The 17,193-nt window shown below is 37.3% G+C and overlaps 1 protein-coding gene across 5 annotated transcripts in view; it reads right to left on the bottom strand.

Annotated features, from left to right (window-relative positions):
• DYM (dymeclin) overlaps nt 1-17,193 on the bottom strand; it is a 319,690-nt gene that overhangs the window by 118,767 nt on the left and 183,730 nt on the right. For all 5 annotated transcript variants that reach the window (XM_084888932.1, XM_084888931.1, XM_084888929.1 and 2 more), the window contains 5 exons: nt 9,678-9,860; nt 7,604-7,782; nt 5,670-5,795; nt 2,240-2,353; nt 1,174-1,268 (listed from right to left, as the gene is read on the bottom strand). In XM_084888932.1, the coding sequence (XP_084745058.1) occupies nt 1,174-1,268; nt 2,240-2,353; nt 5,670-5,795; nt 7,604-7,782; nt 9,678-9,860 (697 nt within the window). The remainder of the gene's footprint in view (nt 1-1,173; nt 1,269-2,239; nt 2,354-5,669; nt 5,796-7,603; nt 7,783-9,677; nt 9,861-17,193) is intronic.

Below are 17,193 nucleotides of genomic sequence, written 5' to 3'. Positions count from 1 at the left end.
TTTAACCTTGCTTCATATATTTTATAAGAATTTAAGTTCTAAATCAGTTCATCTGGCATTTTCATACGGAACAGGCCAAATGTCCACATTCTAGCCCTGAACCTGTGAGTATGTTACCTTACGTGGCAAAGGGGCATAGCAGTTATGATTCAGTTAAGACCTTGAGAGGGGTAGGTTATCCTGGATGATTTGGGTGGGGCCCAAGGCAATAACAAGAATCCTCAAAGCGGGAGAGGAGACATGAGGAGGACTCAACAACCTCCTGTTGAGGTTTTGCAGATGGCGGAAGGGGTCACGAGCCAAAAGAGGTGGGCAGCTTCCAGCAGCTGGAAAAGGCGAGGAAACATTCTCCTCTAGAACAACCACAAAGGGTTGCTGCCCTACTGACATCTTGATTTTAGCCCAGGGAACCTGTGTTGAACTTCTAAACCACAGAATGATATAACAAATTTGTGCTGTTTTAAGTCACTACTTTGTGGCAGCAATAGGAAATATGCTATAAAAAGAAACCATATGGTATAAAAACTATATGGTTTACCAATATGATATAAAAAGAATTCTACAAGACAAACACAGAGGTAACTCCTCAAAAGGAAAGTGTGATGCTCTATAAAAAGCTCAACAAATATGTTAATGAAAATGTAGTTTGCATTACTAAGAAATATACCCGTGTTTCTTAAAAAGGTAATATATCCATAGCTAATCTGGCTCAGTGGAGAGAGCATTGGCCTGTGGACTGCAGGGTCCCAGGTTCAGTTCCGGTCAAGTGCACATGCCTGGGTTGCAGGCTCCTTCCCTACATGGGGAGTGAAGGAGGCAGCTGATCAATGATTCTCTCTCATCATTGATGTTTCTATCTCTCTCTCTCCCTCTCCCTTCCTCTCTGAAATAAATAAAAATACATATTTAATATTTGTATATTAAAAAGCTAATATACAAAATTTAAAACCAGGTTTATAAAATGTTTGAAAGTAAATACAATTAATTTTGATTGAAAAGTTAGGTTAGTAACAGAGGAGAACAAGGTATTTTCAACCAAAGAAGTGATAAAAATTAAGTGTGAAAATTTGATACTCTTGCAGATAACATTTAAAAAAGGGAACATCATCCTATCCTTTTCCAGAGCACAGGTAGAAAACCAAAACCAGGATTTCCTTTAAAGCTCATATTTACCTGATGATCCTCTGGGCAGCATACTGATGGAGAGAACGGAACTGGGCTGACATATTTGCTAAAGCTGCCAAACAATTTGTGTGAAGGTACTTGTCCTGTCAGAAAACAGCAAGTTGAAAACATTCATCAAGTTTTCTCGGCATTGTAAGCAAGGCTAATTAGAAGCAAATGTAAACTCGACTTTCATTGATTGTTGAAAGCTCAGGTCCACAATCCCTTTTCCATAATTCCAAAAACCGACAAAGCACTAAAAGTTTCAAAGTGCTTTCACCACGCCTTTGGAAGCAGCATCTGGCAAAGAAGCCTGATGCTCTTTTGTGGTCCTCATTGCCCTGCCCTGGTGAATGCCGAAGTACTCCGCTGCAGAAACATTAATGTTTAATTACAGTTTGCTGCTCCAGAACCTAATGGCTGCATACAGTAAGCATCTGCTCTATAGTTATCTTTCTAAAATCAAAACGTTCTCTTCTCACACACATCTGGCTCCGAGAGTTTCAGACAGAAGATTCTGAACATGTATCTACGTTAGCCTCACAGAGGAAATAATTGAAAACAGGTCAGTAAACTTGACCATGTCTCTGAGTTATGAATTCTGTGTATGGCTAGTCTATTGACCGGAACTAAAATTTGCCCCCAGATACTGCAAATACAATCCAGTTGAAATTTTCCCTTTACTCTTTGAAAGTGTTCTTTCTTCTATTGTCTCCCCAACTGAATTCATTTTTCTTCTACTCCTATCTTCTTAGTTTGCTGTTGCTTTTAAAAGGCAAATCAGTTTTATCGGTCCAGCAAAGATATACAGCATCTTTTATTTAAATGTGCTCTACTGCTTGTTTTCGATCTCATGTAAAATGTCTCTAATCATGCAGGCTATTAAATATTAAGAAACAGATGCTATATATAGTACCTTAGGATCATGTAATACAGTGACTATATGCTGATCTGTATTTTTCTACTGTACTTCATGAGAACATCGGCACTCTCAATATTCAGAGTGCCTTCAACTACTGTATAGTCTTAATTGCACTATATGCATATAGAGAATAAAGCAGCTTAGAATACTTACTCTTGTCCTTGTCATGTTGTACTGAATGGTTCTTATTACGACCAGTATTAGGAGACTCCCCAGGGAAATTTCTGTTAAAACCCGTTCTGAATACCAAGTAATATTTTTTAATATCTGTAATGGAGAAGAAAAGATTAAGTTAACAAGGTTGACTTAGGGAACAGGACTATCCATGTCTATATACCAGGTGTACCGGTTAATAATGCGGATTTTTTTCACTAGATGGAGTTACACGTATGTTGATATATATGCTATTTTGTTATATTGCAGCAAGCTTCAAAACTTCCTATGTCAACATGAATACGTTAGTAAAATTAGGGTTCAGCTAGCCAACTTCTGCACCTTCTACTTATTCCAGACATTGCCAATGTCCCCTGGGGACAAAATCACTCACAGTGGAGTGGTTCAGGTACATCTGGAGTAAGTGGAAGGTACTGAAAGTGCTAACATCATAGATATTTTTATGCATCATAGACAGTTTATGATTTAACATCATCAAAATGTCAAATTTCATGCTAAAAAAAAAAAAAAAAAAAAAAGAGCATTTGTGGGAAGTTTTAATCCATTACTTTATTTTTAAGAAAAGTACTACTGAAAGTTATCCGTATACTTCAGGAAGCTTCTGGTAAACATGCTCTATATCAAGATAGTTGTGAACACTGGTTTAAATGCTTTCAAAGTGATGATTTTGATGTGAAAGACAAGACGTCCAGGTCAACCAAAAAAGTTTGAAGACCAAGAATTACAGCATTATTGAATGAAGATGTGTGTCAAACTCAAAAACAACTTGCAGAAAGATTAAATGTTGCTCAGCAAACAATTTCCAATCATTTACAAGCAATGGGAAAGATTTTAAAGGAAGGAAAATGGGTGCTTCATCAACTGAATGAAAGACAAATGGAAATCCTAAAAGTCATCAGTAAAATGTTGCTTCAACAGCACTAAAGAAAGTCTTTTTTGCATCGAATTGTGGCTGGCGATGAAAAGTAGATTTATTTTAAGAATCCCAAATGCACAAAATCATCGACATCGACTACAAGGCCAAATCGCTTCGGAAAGAAGACAGTGCTCTGTGTTTGGTGGGATCAGGAAGGTGTGGTGTATTATGAGCTTCTAAAACCAGGTGCAACGTTTAACACTGATCACTACCAACAACAAATAATCAATTTAAACATACTTTGATCATAAAACAAGCAGAATGTTCCAGAAGACACGGCGAAGTAATTTTGCTTCATGATGATGCACCATCACACACTTCAAAATCAGGTTAAGAAGACATGCTAAAAGATCTTGCCTGGAAAGTATTAACCCACCCGCTACATTCACCAGACCTTGCTCCTTCAGATGAGCACTTGTTCCAATTGATGGCACATGCACTTTCTGCGCAGCACTTTAAAATGTACGAAGAAGTGGAAAATTGGGTCTCTGAATGGTTTGCCTCAAAACAAGAAAAGTTCTATTGGGACGGTCTCCGCAAATTACCTGAAAGATGGGGAAATGTGTAGCCAGCGATGGACATTACTTTGAATAAAGCACTTTGATGTTTCTCTTGAAATTATTGTGTTTTCTTTGATTACAAAATCCGCATTATTAACAGGTACACCTGGTAATTTCGGGTAAGCCATGGCTATGCTCTGAGTTAAACAGTATATACTAGCAAAATTGAATTGTGAGACTTTGAGTACAAGATAGCCAAACTGTACTGATGTGTTTACTTCTCCTTCCCCCTTACTTCTTAAATATAAAAGAAAGAAATCAAGTCTGGAATCAGGAGGTTGTGATTTGTAGACAAAAAGGAGGTATGGCACATAGGACAAGCCTGAGAGAAAGAGTCAGAGCTTAGCAGTCTGAAAGCGAACGTAAGAAAACCAAGGAGTCTCTTGAGAAGTAGAGCTCTCCCAACCGCAGAAAGCTCCACGCTGTGTTCAGGAGAAGGCCAGGAATGCAAATAGCCAAGATCTTCAAGAACAGATGTCCCTGTGTTCTGTTCTGTCTACTCAGAGCAGGCAGCTCACCCTCAGGCCTCAGTAAGCAAGAACTGTTTTCTAATTTAACTTGGCACAGTTTCACTGTAGATTTGTAATATGGGTATCAAAGAGAGAGAAAATGGGTAGACACGGGGTGCACTATTTTTCATGAAAACCTAGTTCTTCCATACAAGCTGCCAGTTTCAAAAATAGTCACAAGGATGTAAACTACAACATAGAGAATATAGTCAGTAATCTATTGTATATATATGAAAGCCTACGCAACCAGCTGACTGGCCCTATGACACACACTGACCACCAGGGGGAGACGCTCAACAGAGGAGCTGCGGAACGACAGCAACTTTGCAGAGTGCCCTCTCGCACTCTGGGACCCCTTGGGGGGATATTGGACTGCTGGCTTCGGCCTGATCCCCACTGGCCAGGCCGAAGGAGCCCCAATGGCCACCTTATAATTAATTTACTTTCAATATGCATGAATCTGTGCACTGGGCCTCTAGTATTATAATAACTATGTATGGTGCAGGGGGCTCTAGGCTTCTCATGGACATCACTTCATAAAGTATTTAAGTGTCTAATCACTGTTGTACATCTGAAACTAACATAATATTGTGTCAACTATAATTGAAAAATAAAATTTAAAAAAAAACTACTACTTCTATATGTTTTAACACTGTTTATATGGACACAAGCATTTTCAATGTTCTAAAGAAAATACCAAAAAAGAAGATAAAATCAGTTTGGGAATGTAATTCACCAGCAGGAATAAAATTTAAAGACTAAAATTATATTACATTGCCTTTTTCTGTTTATCATGAATTTTATGTATATAACTGATTTCAGAGAAGAAGGGAGAGGGATAGATAGAAACATTAATGATGAGAGAGAATTATTAATCGGCTGCCTCCTGCACGCCCCCGTCTGGGGATCGAACCCCAAACCTGGGCATATGCCCTGACAGAGAATCGAACTGTGAGCTCCTGGTTCATAGGTCCATGCTCAAGCACTGAACCATGCCTGCTGGGCATATTACACTGTCTTTTAAAAAATAAAATGACTGATTTATCAGTCTTCTTCCCTTTATTCTATATTCTTTCACTCATGAATACAGGGAAATAAACCTGTTGGACAATTTCTGTCTCAACTGAAAAATGGACATAAAATGGAGAAGAAAAATGAAACCAGTGGCAACAAAAACATTTGCTTCCATTACTAAAGAAACCATTTTGAGAGCATTTTTAATGGTGGCTAATAGTCATTCGGAAAAAACACACAATACAAAATAGCATTTGATAAATGGTTCACAGATGGTTTCTATCGATAAGTCAGGTTCTGTCAGAAACAGCTACCAGGAGGAAAAGGAAGAAATGCTAAGCCTCAGTGAAAGGTATGGAGGGACATATTGATTCTGTAACTCTAACTCGAATCAAAGTAATGGGGCTTACCACTTCGTGGATGGATCTATTGAAGCCATCGTCTTCTGTGAGGATCAACAATATTATAAGAGCCATATATACGTGGTGTGAGTTTCTTTCTTCAACATGATACAGAATCTCAAGAATTGGTAAAACCTAGGGAATATAAATTTTACTTTACTACTTCTGTTACTTTATTATGAGACCAATGTCTTAAACTTTTATACTTTATTATCTACCCTTTGCTTAACTTTATAGTTACATTTTTCTTTAGAGAAAAAGACACACAAACCGTCTCTGACCGAAAGTCCTTTCCACGTGAATAGCTAAGACACCAGCAGAGGAAATCACCACCGAATCGGTCTGCTGACACATGCAGGGTGGGTTTGCAGAGAGCATGGAGGCTCACAGTCAGCACAGACACTGAACAGAGGCAAGTCTGCCTCTAGCCTACTAGGAACTTACACACAATAAAGTTTTCTCAGGAACACTGTAATGTGTCAAACACTACCTTCCTAATAACAAAGACTATAAAATAAAAAAATTGCTAACTGACAAAAATCAGATCAGCACAATAAATTTTCTACCCATGACATTTTCTAATCATAGCTTTAACAAGGTACTTACTACAGAAGAAAGTCAAAAGGATAGAGACATCAGATGAGACATTATCAAAGTAATCTATGCAAGAAATGTAAAAACAAAACAAAAAACAAACAAAAAAACACATGAAGAACTCTACTCCACCCTCCCAAGTAAAAACAAAATCTTGTAACTTTTCACCGGTGTACACGCACGCATGTGTATTTATATATGTTAGAGGCCTGGTGCATGAATGGGGTCCGGCCAGCCTGGCCAGGGGGAGGGGACATGGGCAGTTGGCCGGCCTGCTTGCTGGTCGACTCCTGGTAGAGGGGACAATTTGCTTATTTTTTATTATATAGGATATACACTGAGTGGCCAGATCATTATGCATTCAGAGATCATAATAATCTGGCCACTTAGTGTATATCATATACAGACAACTGCTCCTCCATCATTTTTTAAAAAAATGATCTTAGACAAAGGGTAGGAGAGAGACAGAGAGAGAAACAATTGGTTGCCTCCCGCACATGCCCCAACTGGGGCTCGAACCCATAACCTGGCTATATGCCCTGACGGAGAATCGAACGCGCCACCTTTTGGTGTACAGGATGACACTCCAACCAATGGAGCCACACCGGCTAGGTCATCCCTGCGTCATCTTATAGACCAACCTCTATACCACAGAACTTTCCAGAACTAGTGATGTCAGAGGCTTTCTGCTTATTGTTATCATTTCCCTTAGAATACATCTTACTCAGAATTGTCTCTATGCTCATAACCTACCCATCAGTAAACAGGCCTTCTTGTTATAAGTTTTCACTCACGTAAGTAGTATAATGTTGCACTGATTTTGCTATTTAAGCCTATCTTTTTCACATGTAGTTGGTATGGAGATAGGTTCTTTCATTGTTTTTTTGCCCTCACTGTCACTTTGACATATGATATGCTCTTCAAATGAATTTTAATATCCCACACTACTCAGTATTTTATCTTTAACACACACACACACACACACACACACACACACACACACACAAAAGGCTACCAAATACCTCGTGAATCCTGCTGTCAACCTGTAAAAGCCAGTGCAGAGGGGACATCCCTCTGGCTGCCAGCAGTGGGCGGCGGGTGAAGACCTGACGGACAGGGAAGCTGTGGTGCTGCTGCCTCTTTGCTCTGTGGTGCCATCTCTATGAGCTCTGACTCCGACACTGCCCAGCTCTACCTTTGCCTATCAGGTGACATCTCCCCGTTCTTTCTCAGCCATCACCTTGTAGCAACCAAGCAAATACACTTCCCCTCTGGGGAAAAGAAATTATTCTCCAAAATATATTATTCTATAACATACAAAAAGATGTAATGTTTAGCATGTTACTTACAAGATTTTCCATATCTGTGCGAGCCAACATGTACGTCCTAATATTACTATTCTGATGGAGCAATGTATACAATAGGAGAGTTGCCTGATCAGACGTCTGCTGCTCACAGAGAGTCGTGTACAAGCTGTTAAAATTAATCTGGAAAGCATGTGGGATTGATGAGGGGAAGGGGCTGTTATCTGGAATACAGAAAACAGAAAAAATTTTTAAATACTTCATCAGTATTTAATAGACTGCGCCCTTTATAAATAATAAAAACCCACTCATGTATACAATCAATTCCCATTCATTTTACATGTTGTTACCTTTCAAATTCAAAATTTTGATTTACATTTAAAATTCTACTTAAAAAGTAACTAAATGTAAAACATTACAGAGGTGATAACACTGTATTGTATAACTGAAATTTTCTGAGAGTTGAACTAAAATAATTACACACACACACACACACACACACACACACACACACACGAATAAAAAAACACTGGGAAAATTTATTTCTCTGTACCATCTAAGCAGCTTTCCAATGGTTATGTGCACCATCCCTTATTTAATCCATACAACAACCATGTCATTGCTCTCACCAGTTTTACAAAGGATGAAAAGGAAGCAAAGAGGGATTAAGTAAATTTTCCAAGATCAGCCCTGAGTAAAACACAGACCAATTAGCTTCTGTTGTTTTCACGACATAATACTGCTTTTTTAATAATAGCAATAATTCAGGGAGTCAGTACTATGACAGATGCTCATTTACTTCTTATTAAAAACTTTAAGCTGTAGAGTTTATAACCTCTGCTTCATGAACTTAACAAATAAAGACCGGGCTATGAAGCCAGGTCAGTCTAACTCTGAAGCCAATGCTCTGAATCAGCGTATCGCCACAGTCTCTGAAAGATGACCATCTCAGGAAGGTTCAAGCCCAAATAATAACATTTGACCAGAGCAGCAGAAATAACAATAGTAGAGACCACAAAATGGACACTTGCTTTGTTGCAAAATCTGAGCTGATCATTTAAAAACCTTACCTTGCTTGGTACTTATACAAATACTATTAGTCATATTATCTTCATGTTACAGACAAAGCCACTGAAGCTTACTGACATTAAGCAAACTGTGAAAGGCTTCGCAGATCTGAAGTGACCATAGAAAATATTATTAGATGTGAGAGATTTCACTTCTAATCTATCAAATTATTAGAGACTTCTTATTCCCCTGTAAATAATAATACCAGAATAAGCAAAACCACAACTAACTGGCACCCTCAGCCACTGTCTATAAGAAACAAGTTAGAGAAGCTCTGAAAAGAAGCAGGGCAAAGGGCATCAGAAACCTTAAAAATTCCTATCTAATTCACAACTTCTTACCCGTTTTATTATATGAATGTTGGGCTACCTCTCGATAATCTAGCCTACCATAGCATCTTGCTTTCAGAGTATAACCTTTGGAAAAGAGAGTACTGCTTCAACATATAACTTTCTACTTATGCCCTACCTATCTCACGGTTTGGCAAGCCACAGCCCACAAACAGCCCACCACCTGTTTGGAAATAAAGTTTTATTGGAAGCAGCCATGCACACTCACGTATGTATTATCTCTGCCTGCTTTGTGCTGTGATGGCAGAGTTAAGAGGTGGTGACAGAGACCACATGGCCATGCAAAGCCATCTGCCCCTTTTCAGAAAAAGATTGCTCAGTTCTGTTCTAATTTTTAGTTCTATAAAACTCTAAATAGACTTTGAGTGAAAAATGTCAAACAACCTATCATTTAGAGTTTTGTTAGGTTTATTTTCATCCCTAACAGGTAGGATAGATGGATCCAAATTAAGCACTTGCTGGCTGGGTTATCTCTGAAAGAAATGCAAATTTAAATACATATAAGGAAGCACAGCCCCCATCTAAGATTTACCTGACTTTTCTGAGAAAACAGGCAGGAAAATGTAAGCTATTCTCATCATTACTCAGTATGAAAATATACTGGACCATCACCTCCACAATTATAAGGCAATAAACAATATGGGGTTAACAACACCCTCCTTCCTCATTAGAAAGAATGCTCAGAGAAAACCCCCACAAACCTTGTGTGTTCTTGAAGGACATAATGGCCTGTCGGTAGGGGTTTGGTGCATCTGCCGCATCGGTCAGGTTGGCCAGCACCAGCAGGAGCAGGAGACTCTGGTTGGCCAGCGGGGAAGCAAGGGCCGGTGCGCTGGCCGCTTTGCTGCCCACGCCGCCCAGGGTGAAGACAGTCCAGAGTCCACCTTGAGAAGAAAACATACGGGTCAGATGTGCTGAGACAGGTAAGTGACTATATTTCTGTGCAACAATCCATACTTTTACATTCTTAAAAGGTTGAAATAACATTCTTTTTTTTATATAATGAAAGTAAAACAAATGCATTATTTGAAAATTCCCATATCGCCCAAGGATATAAAGTTTTTAAAGATTGTATCATTCCCTATTCCACTGCCACTTCCCATCATATAGATAACCATCATAAAGTTTCTAATCTCTCTCTCCATATTTTCATTATATACCCAAACATATTCACATTTATAAGAAAATTTCATGTATGACCTTATACACATATATCTGAAAACCTAAGCAAAATATTAAAATATCCAGGAAAACACTAAATATCAAAATTGACCAAAGAGACAAAAGTCTGAATTGGCAAATAATCTTAGAAGAGTGAAAAATGGACTCAAAGAGCTAACCCTAAAAACAAGCCATGGCCAGCTATTTTAACAAATAAGTCTAACAAACCCTCAAAGTACAGGTAATTCTCATCTATATATAAAAACTTAAGCGAGATACTCTAAATCAAACAAAAGGAGATAAAATTTTGTAGAAAATTTTGTTAAAAAGAATAAATACATCATGGTCAAAAAGGTTTTGTCTCTGAAATGCAAGAATGGTTTACCATTCAATAAAAAACTTATAAATTTGTTTCTCTTCATTTAAAAAAGATGGGAGAAAAGATCGTCATCTCAAGAGATGCCAATTTTTTAAAATTAAACTTAAAACCTATTCTGAATTTAATGAAAGAGAATTCCTAACAACTAGAAAAGGAAAAAAAACTTATTGTTTTGTCTACCTAATCAGAAATTCACAGTGGTCAAACAATTAGAATTCCATTATATCACCAACATCCATATTGTACTACTGGACCACTAAGCAAAAGAAATTAAGGGAAGAAAAACAAAGACAAGAAGAAGAAAAAAAAGGAAAAACCTTAATTTTTTACAAGCAATCTGTTTTTGCACTAGTCAATACAGTAGCCACTAGCCACTGTGGGCTGTTCTGGGAACTTGAAATGTGGCTATACAGTCTAAACCGGAGTTCCAAAGATTTAAAAATAAAAAATTTAAAAAAAGTAAAAATCTGTCACTAATTTTTAAATATTGATTACATGTTGAAATGATAATATTTCGGATATAGTGCATTAAAGGGTATTGTTAAAGTAAATTTTCTCTGTTTCTTTTCACTGTTTTTTAATATGACTTCTGGAAATTTAGAATTACATATGTGGTTTGTATCTATGGTTCACATTATATTTCTACTGGACAGAGATGTTCTAGAAGATCAAGAGACTCAACTGATAGAATTAGAATAGATTTTGGTACCATTCTATGACACCAAAAAAATCAACTTATGAAAAAATCAAAAGCCTTTCTATAAATGAGCAATAATTAGCAAGTCCAATCACAACAGCAACAAATCCAATAAAATATTCAAGAATAAACACAAAAGAAATGTGGGAGACCTTTAAGCAGACAACCACAGAACTCGACTAAAAGTCATATGAAACCTGAATTAGTAAAATGGTACAACATATTTCCAGACAAAAAGACTCAATAGTGTAAAACTTCCCTCAGGTTAATCTAAAATTCAGTATAACTACTATCAAAATATCAAGAGGAATTTATGTAATATTTTGTAATACAGTGTCAATAAAATACTGCTGGGTGTGGAAATATATAAGAAAAAAAATGTTTGAGAAGGACTAAATAAGGAATGCTCCTGGTCAAATAGCAAAATTTTTATAAAGCTATAGTCATTTACAAGTACGATATTGACAAGAGAGTAGACAAATAATTCAGTGGAAATGAGATCAGAACAGCACTACATGTGTTTGAGAATTAACCTTATGATACAGATAATATTCTAAATCAGTAAAAAAAAAAAAATCTATAACTGTCTTTGGGACAATAGAATTTAATTATTGCCTCAATATATATTTTGAAATCTTTTTACTGATATTTTTAAAGAGAAAGGAAGGCAGAAGAATGGAGAGATAGAAGCACTAATGATAAGAGAGAAACATCCACTGGCTGCCTCCTGCACCCCCTACTGGGGGATCAAGCCTGCAACCCAGGCATGTGCCCTGACTGGGAATCGAACTAGCAACCTCTTGGTTCATGGGTCAAAGCTCAACTACTGAGCAACATTGGCCAGCCTCTCCAGTATTTAACTGTAGAAGTATGTGTATGAACCTTGAGTTGAGAAAGCCTTTTTCTGATGCAAGTTACAAAATTCAAAAAGATATAAAAAATAAAAATTTAACTACTTAAGAATTAAACGCTGCCGAAACCAGTTTGGCTCAGTGGATAGAATGTCGGCCTGTGGACTGGAGGGTCCCAGGTTCGATTCCGGACAAGGGCATGTACCTTGGTTGCGGGCACATCCCCAGTAGGGGGTGTGCAAGAGGCAGCTGATGGATGATTCTCTCTTCTCGATGTTTCTAACTCTCTATCCCTCTCTCTTCCTCTCTGTATAAAAATCAATAAAATATATATATTTTAAAAGAATTAAATGCTTTGTAATGAATTATATTATAAACAAAAATAAAGAAAACATTTGTAACATATAAACAGAAAATACTTATTTTTTAAAAGACTTCCTGCAAATCAATAAGAAAACTAACAATCCAAAATAAAAATAGATAATAAAAGTCCAAAGCAATAAAAAGACGAAATGAGTTCATTAATAAGACAATGAGAACAGAAAATTTTAGGAGATTTATAACACCCAGTGTTGTTAAAGGTATAGAAAACTACCAATAGTGAGAGGTCAAAGTAGTACAGAATTTTTGGAAGATGTTTGGCAGTTCTTATAAAAAAAAAAAAAAAAAATGCACATCCCCATCAACCCAGCAATTTTGTTTTTTATACTAGAGAATACTTGAACAGGTACACAAAGATTCAAGTACAGGAATAGTTACTGCAACTTGTTTAAAAGTGTCAGATAATGAAAACAATGTGGGTTGTTCACCAAGAGCTACAGTTAATCCACATTATGGAATACAATATAAAGAGGAAGATATCTACGTATTAACCAGGAAATATCACTGAGGTATATTGTTAACTAAAAAGAATAAAGTTGCAGAAAAATTGAAGTTAATAATTTTTAAATCACTCACTAAAATAATACTGTGTGTGTGTTTTAAAAACAGGAATAACATTCCCTATCCAGTTTGGCGCAGTGGATAGAGCGTCCTCCTGTGGACTAAAGGGTCCCAGGTTCAATTCCGGTCATGGGCATGTTTCGGGCACATCCCCAGTAAGGGGTGTGCAGGAGGCAGCTGATCAATGTTTCTCTCTCATTGATGTTTCTCTCTGTCCTTCTCCCTTCCTCTCTGTAAAAAATCGATAAAAATATATTTAAAAACAAAACAGGAAGAACCAAGTGTACATCATACTGATAAGAGAAATTACCTCTGGCATGAAATTCAAGGACTTTTGCTTTATTTGTATAGTTAAATATTTTGCAATAAGAATATGTTAATTTCATTTAGTTCCTTAAATATAAATGTAAAATAGCTCTCGCTGGTTATGGCCCAGTTGGTTGGAGCATCCTCTTGTATACTGGGGGCGGGTTCAATCCCAGTCTTGATGCAAACAGGAGGCAACTGATCGTGTTTCTCTCTCATTGATGTCCCTCTCTCACTCACTCACCCACCCTTCCTCTCTCTAAAATGAATAAAACAACCCTGAGGATTAAAAAAAAATAATTAAAATAAAATTAATTGAATACAGATCCAATTAGTACATAATTATGTAAAATATGGAAAAAAAAAAAACCTCAGGCAAATCACAAAATATAAATATATATAATACATTCCATTTTAGTTTTTTTAATTGTTAAATATACACATCTATGCAAGTAAATGCACCTACAGGTGCCTGAGAGGTATGCTGCTTTGAGACTGGTTTATTGTTTATTTTCATTTAAAAAAATTTCTAGTCAATTCCTTCCACTCAGAGTTAAGCTTCGTAACTGTCTACCCCAGATCCACCACTGAGTATTCCAGGATTATAAGCAAAGAAAAACACAATTAGGAAGTTCAATCTGTAACAAAAATAATCACAAAATGGGGTTTTCAATTCTCTTCATACTAGGAGAAATAAGAGTTGACTATCACTGGACAAATTTCACAAACAAGATTCTGATTCTCTTTTAGCATAACTTCACTCTCCTTTTTTTTTCTTCTCTCTCCGGTTTTTCCAAGAGGGCTGAGAAATTGCTTATAGTAAGAGACAAAATAACATTTTATTGAGAAGCTATCCCCCAGCCCACCCACAAACATAGCCCTCCTTCCTTTCTCTGGTAAATATTATTGCTATGTTGCCTTTCCTTATAGGGAGAAAGGAGGCAGCCTGCCATTGCCTACAATGTAGTTTAAACTGGCCCATAATATTGGACCAGAGTTATTCCAAAGGCTCATTTCTTTTTGCTGATCCAAGCCTCTGATCTGTGACCCAAGAATCTTAGTGGAATTGCATTTTCCTGTTGGAAAAAAATAAAAATAAAATCTCTCCACCAGAAAAATAAGGGAAAGTTACAGTATATTTTTTTCTGCTCTAAAAAACAAATTAAAGATGGTAACCAAAGTTTTTAAATTGTATTCCTCAGGTCCTCCAAATAAAATCTTAAAATAAAATTCACTTAACTAAAAACTAAAAAGTATTAAAATTAATAAATCTGGTGTTGATGATTCAAATTTTTTTAAGTACCAACTCAAGATTATTTAACCTTAATAATAAAAATGTGAGATATAAAATATGACAACTAAAGCATCAATACAAATAATTATTGAGAAAAAAAGGAACCCTTGTTCTACAAAATAATGAACTAAAAATAAACACAATTTTATTAAGACAATTAAATTGTTTTTTTTCATATTATTAAACATGCTACTTGCCAAACTCAAATGGATTTCTTATATCTAATGATTACATTATGAAACACAAATTATACAATCCTATCTAATAAAGATTGAATATGCTAATTGACCATTACACCCTCATAAGATGGTGGCACCCACAGCCAATAAAGAGGAAATATGCTAATTGCCTGTCACACCCTCACAAGATGGTGGTGCACAGTCCTCTCAGCCCTGCCTCATCCAGCCTCAGTCCCCCAGTTCCCTCAGCCCCACAATGTAAGGCAGTGGGGGCGATCAGGCCAGCAGGGGAGGGCAGTTGGAGGCAATAGGGCTGGCAGGGGAGGGCAGTTAAGGACGATTATGCCAGCAGGGGAGCAGTTAGGTGTCAATCAGGCCGGCAGGGGAGCAGTTTGGGGGCTATCAGGCTGGCAAGCAGGCAGGCAGGCAGGCGAGTGGTTAGGAGCCAGCAGTCCCATATTGTGAGGGGGGTCCCAGATTGAAAAGGGTGCAGGCTGGGCTGAGGGGCAACCCCCCACCTCGTGTACAAATTTCATGCACTGAGCCTCTAGTCAAAACTATAAAAAAATATATGATACTCTACACTGTCCTCCATAGCTATAGTGGGTCATATTTTTATATTTGAACCTAAAATATTGTAACAAACCTAACACCATAAAAGAATTAAGGAAAAGCAGGTCAGCTACTACAAACAGGGATAAAAATTCTGCTAGACATTTCAATCAACACAGTTAAGAGGCTAAACAGCAGAAAGGGAAGATGAGCATTCAAACAACTACAAAGTGACTTTAATGATCCAATTAATAAACCTAACTCTTTAAACCGGTGCTTTTTCTATGTACGTGTGGTAAAATAATAAGGGAAGACAGTGTCACGATACAGATATTAAACATGCATTACAGGGCAAACACTGTGGCAGAGTCAGTTACCTGGTTCCAATACCATGCTTCTCCCTTTGCTCCTTTTTATTAATAAATGCCCCGGGGCTTAAAGCTCGGCACCATTGCAATTCCCAGTCTTTCTCACAGCAAAATATGGCCACATGACCAAATTCTAACTAATGAGATGTGCCTGAGAGTAGCATATGCAAGTTTTCAATTATGTCCGTAAAAAAAGGATGCTTTCTCTTCATGTCTTCACCCCTCCCATCGGCTCAAACCGCAGTATAGTAGTAGGGAGATATATTCTGCTTTGTGGATAGGACAGCACCCAAGGGAATGACAAAACAAGACAGGAGGAACCCGGGAAGCAAACCTACCATACCCCTGGCCCAGCTTTAGACTTTTATGTAAGAAAATATAAACCTTCTACCTGGTTTAAGCCACTGGTGTCTGTTCTCTATGAAAAGCCAAACCAATATCCTAAATAAAACAGTTATGTGTTATAAAGTTTCAGAACATTATTGCTTGGTTAGAAACTGTTTAAACAAAGAAGTTTAAAAAATTCTTTGCCCATCATAACTAAGAACTTTTTAAAGATAATTGTAGATTAATATGCTCTTATAAAAAGTAATAAAGATCCCATGTACCTTATATGCAGTTTCCTCTAATTGTAACAAGATGCAAAACTATAGTACAATATCACAATAAGTACTGACACTAACAATCAAAATATAGAATGAGGCCGAGACTGGTTTGGCTCAGTGGATAGAGCGTCGGCCTGTGGACTGAAAGGTCCCGGGTTCGATTCCGGTCAAGGGCATGTACCTTGGTTGCAAGAGAGTGTGCAAGAGGCAGCTGGTCAATGTTTCTCTCTCATCGACGTTTCTAACTCTCTATCCCTCTCAATTCCTCTCTGTGAAAAATCAATAAAATACATATTTAAAAAAATAAAATAAAATAAACACATACTCTGTATGTGAATGGTTATATATATATATATATATATATATATATATATATAAAATGATTCCATTATCAGTTAGATCATCTGCATGAAAAAATCATTTGTCCAATGATCACTTAACTTCTCTGAAGTTGATGCCTTTCAATGGTCCCAACCAACCTATATTCCATCCACAAAGGAAAATTACTGTCTCCAAAGATATACTGATTGCCTGTGTTCTTATATACATTCAATTCATAATTTAGTAAGGGCCTGCAACAAACTGGGCAAAATGCAAGAAACTGAATTAGCCACTGACAAACCCAAAGATAACAGTGTCCTATCCATGGACTTATAGTCTAGGGAGAAACGGACATGAAACAGAGACAAATCCTATCTAATAAAAGAGAAACATGCAAATTGACCATACCTCTGCTATGCCCACAAGCCAATCAGGGGCAAGTATGCAAATTGACCCAACCGGCCACTGAGCTGAAGCAAGCAGGAGGTTTGGGTTGCCCCCAGCGATGGAGGAAGCCAAGCTTCCCCCCACCCTGGCCTGCCCTAGCACCAGGCCTCTATCC

Source organism: Pipistrellus hanaki, assembly GCF_964339955.1.
Source record: "Pipistrellus hanaki genome assembly, chromosome: 6".
Taxonomy (NCBI): domain Eukaryota; kingdom Metazoa; phylum Chordata; class Mammalia; order Chiroptera; family Vespertilionidae; genus Pipistrellus; species Pipistrellus hanaki.
The sequence above is the reverse complement of the archived record's forward strand: the minus strand, read 5'-3'. Positions and strand labels throughout refer to the sequence as shown.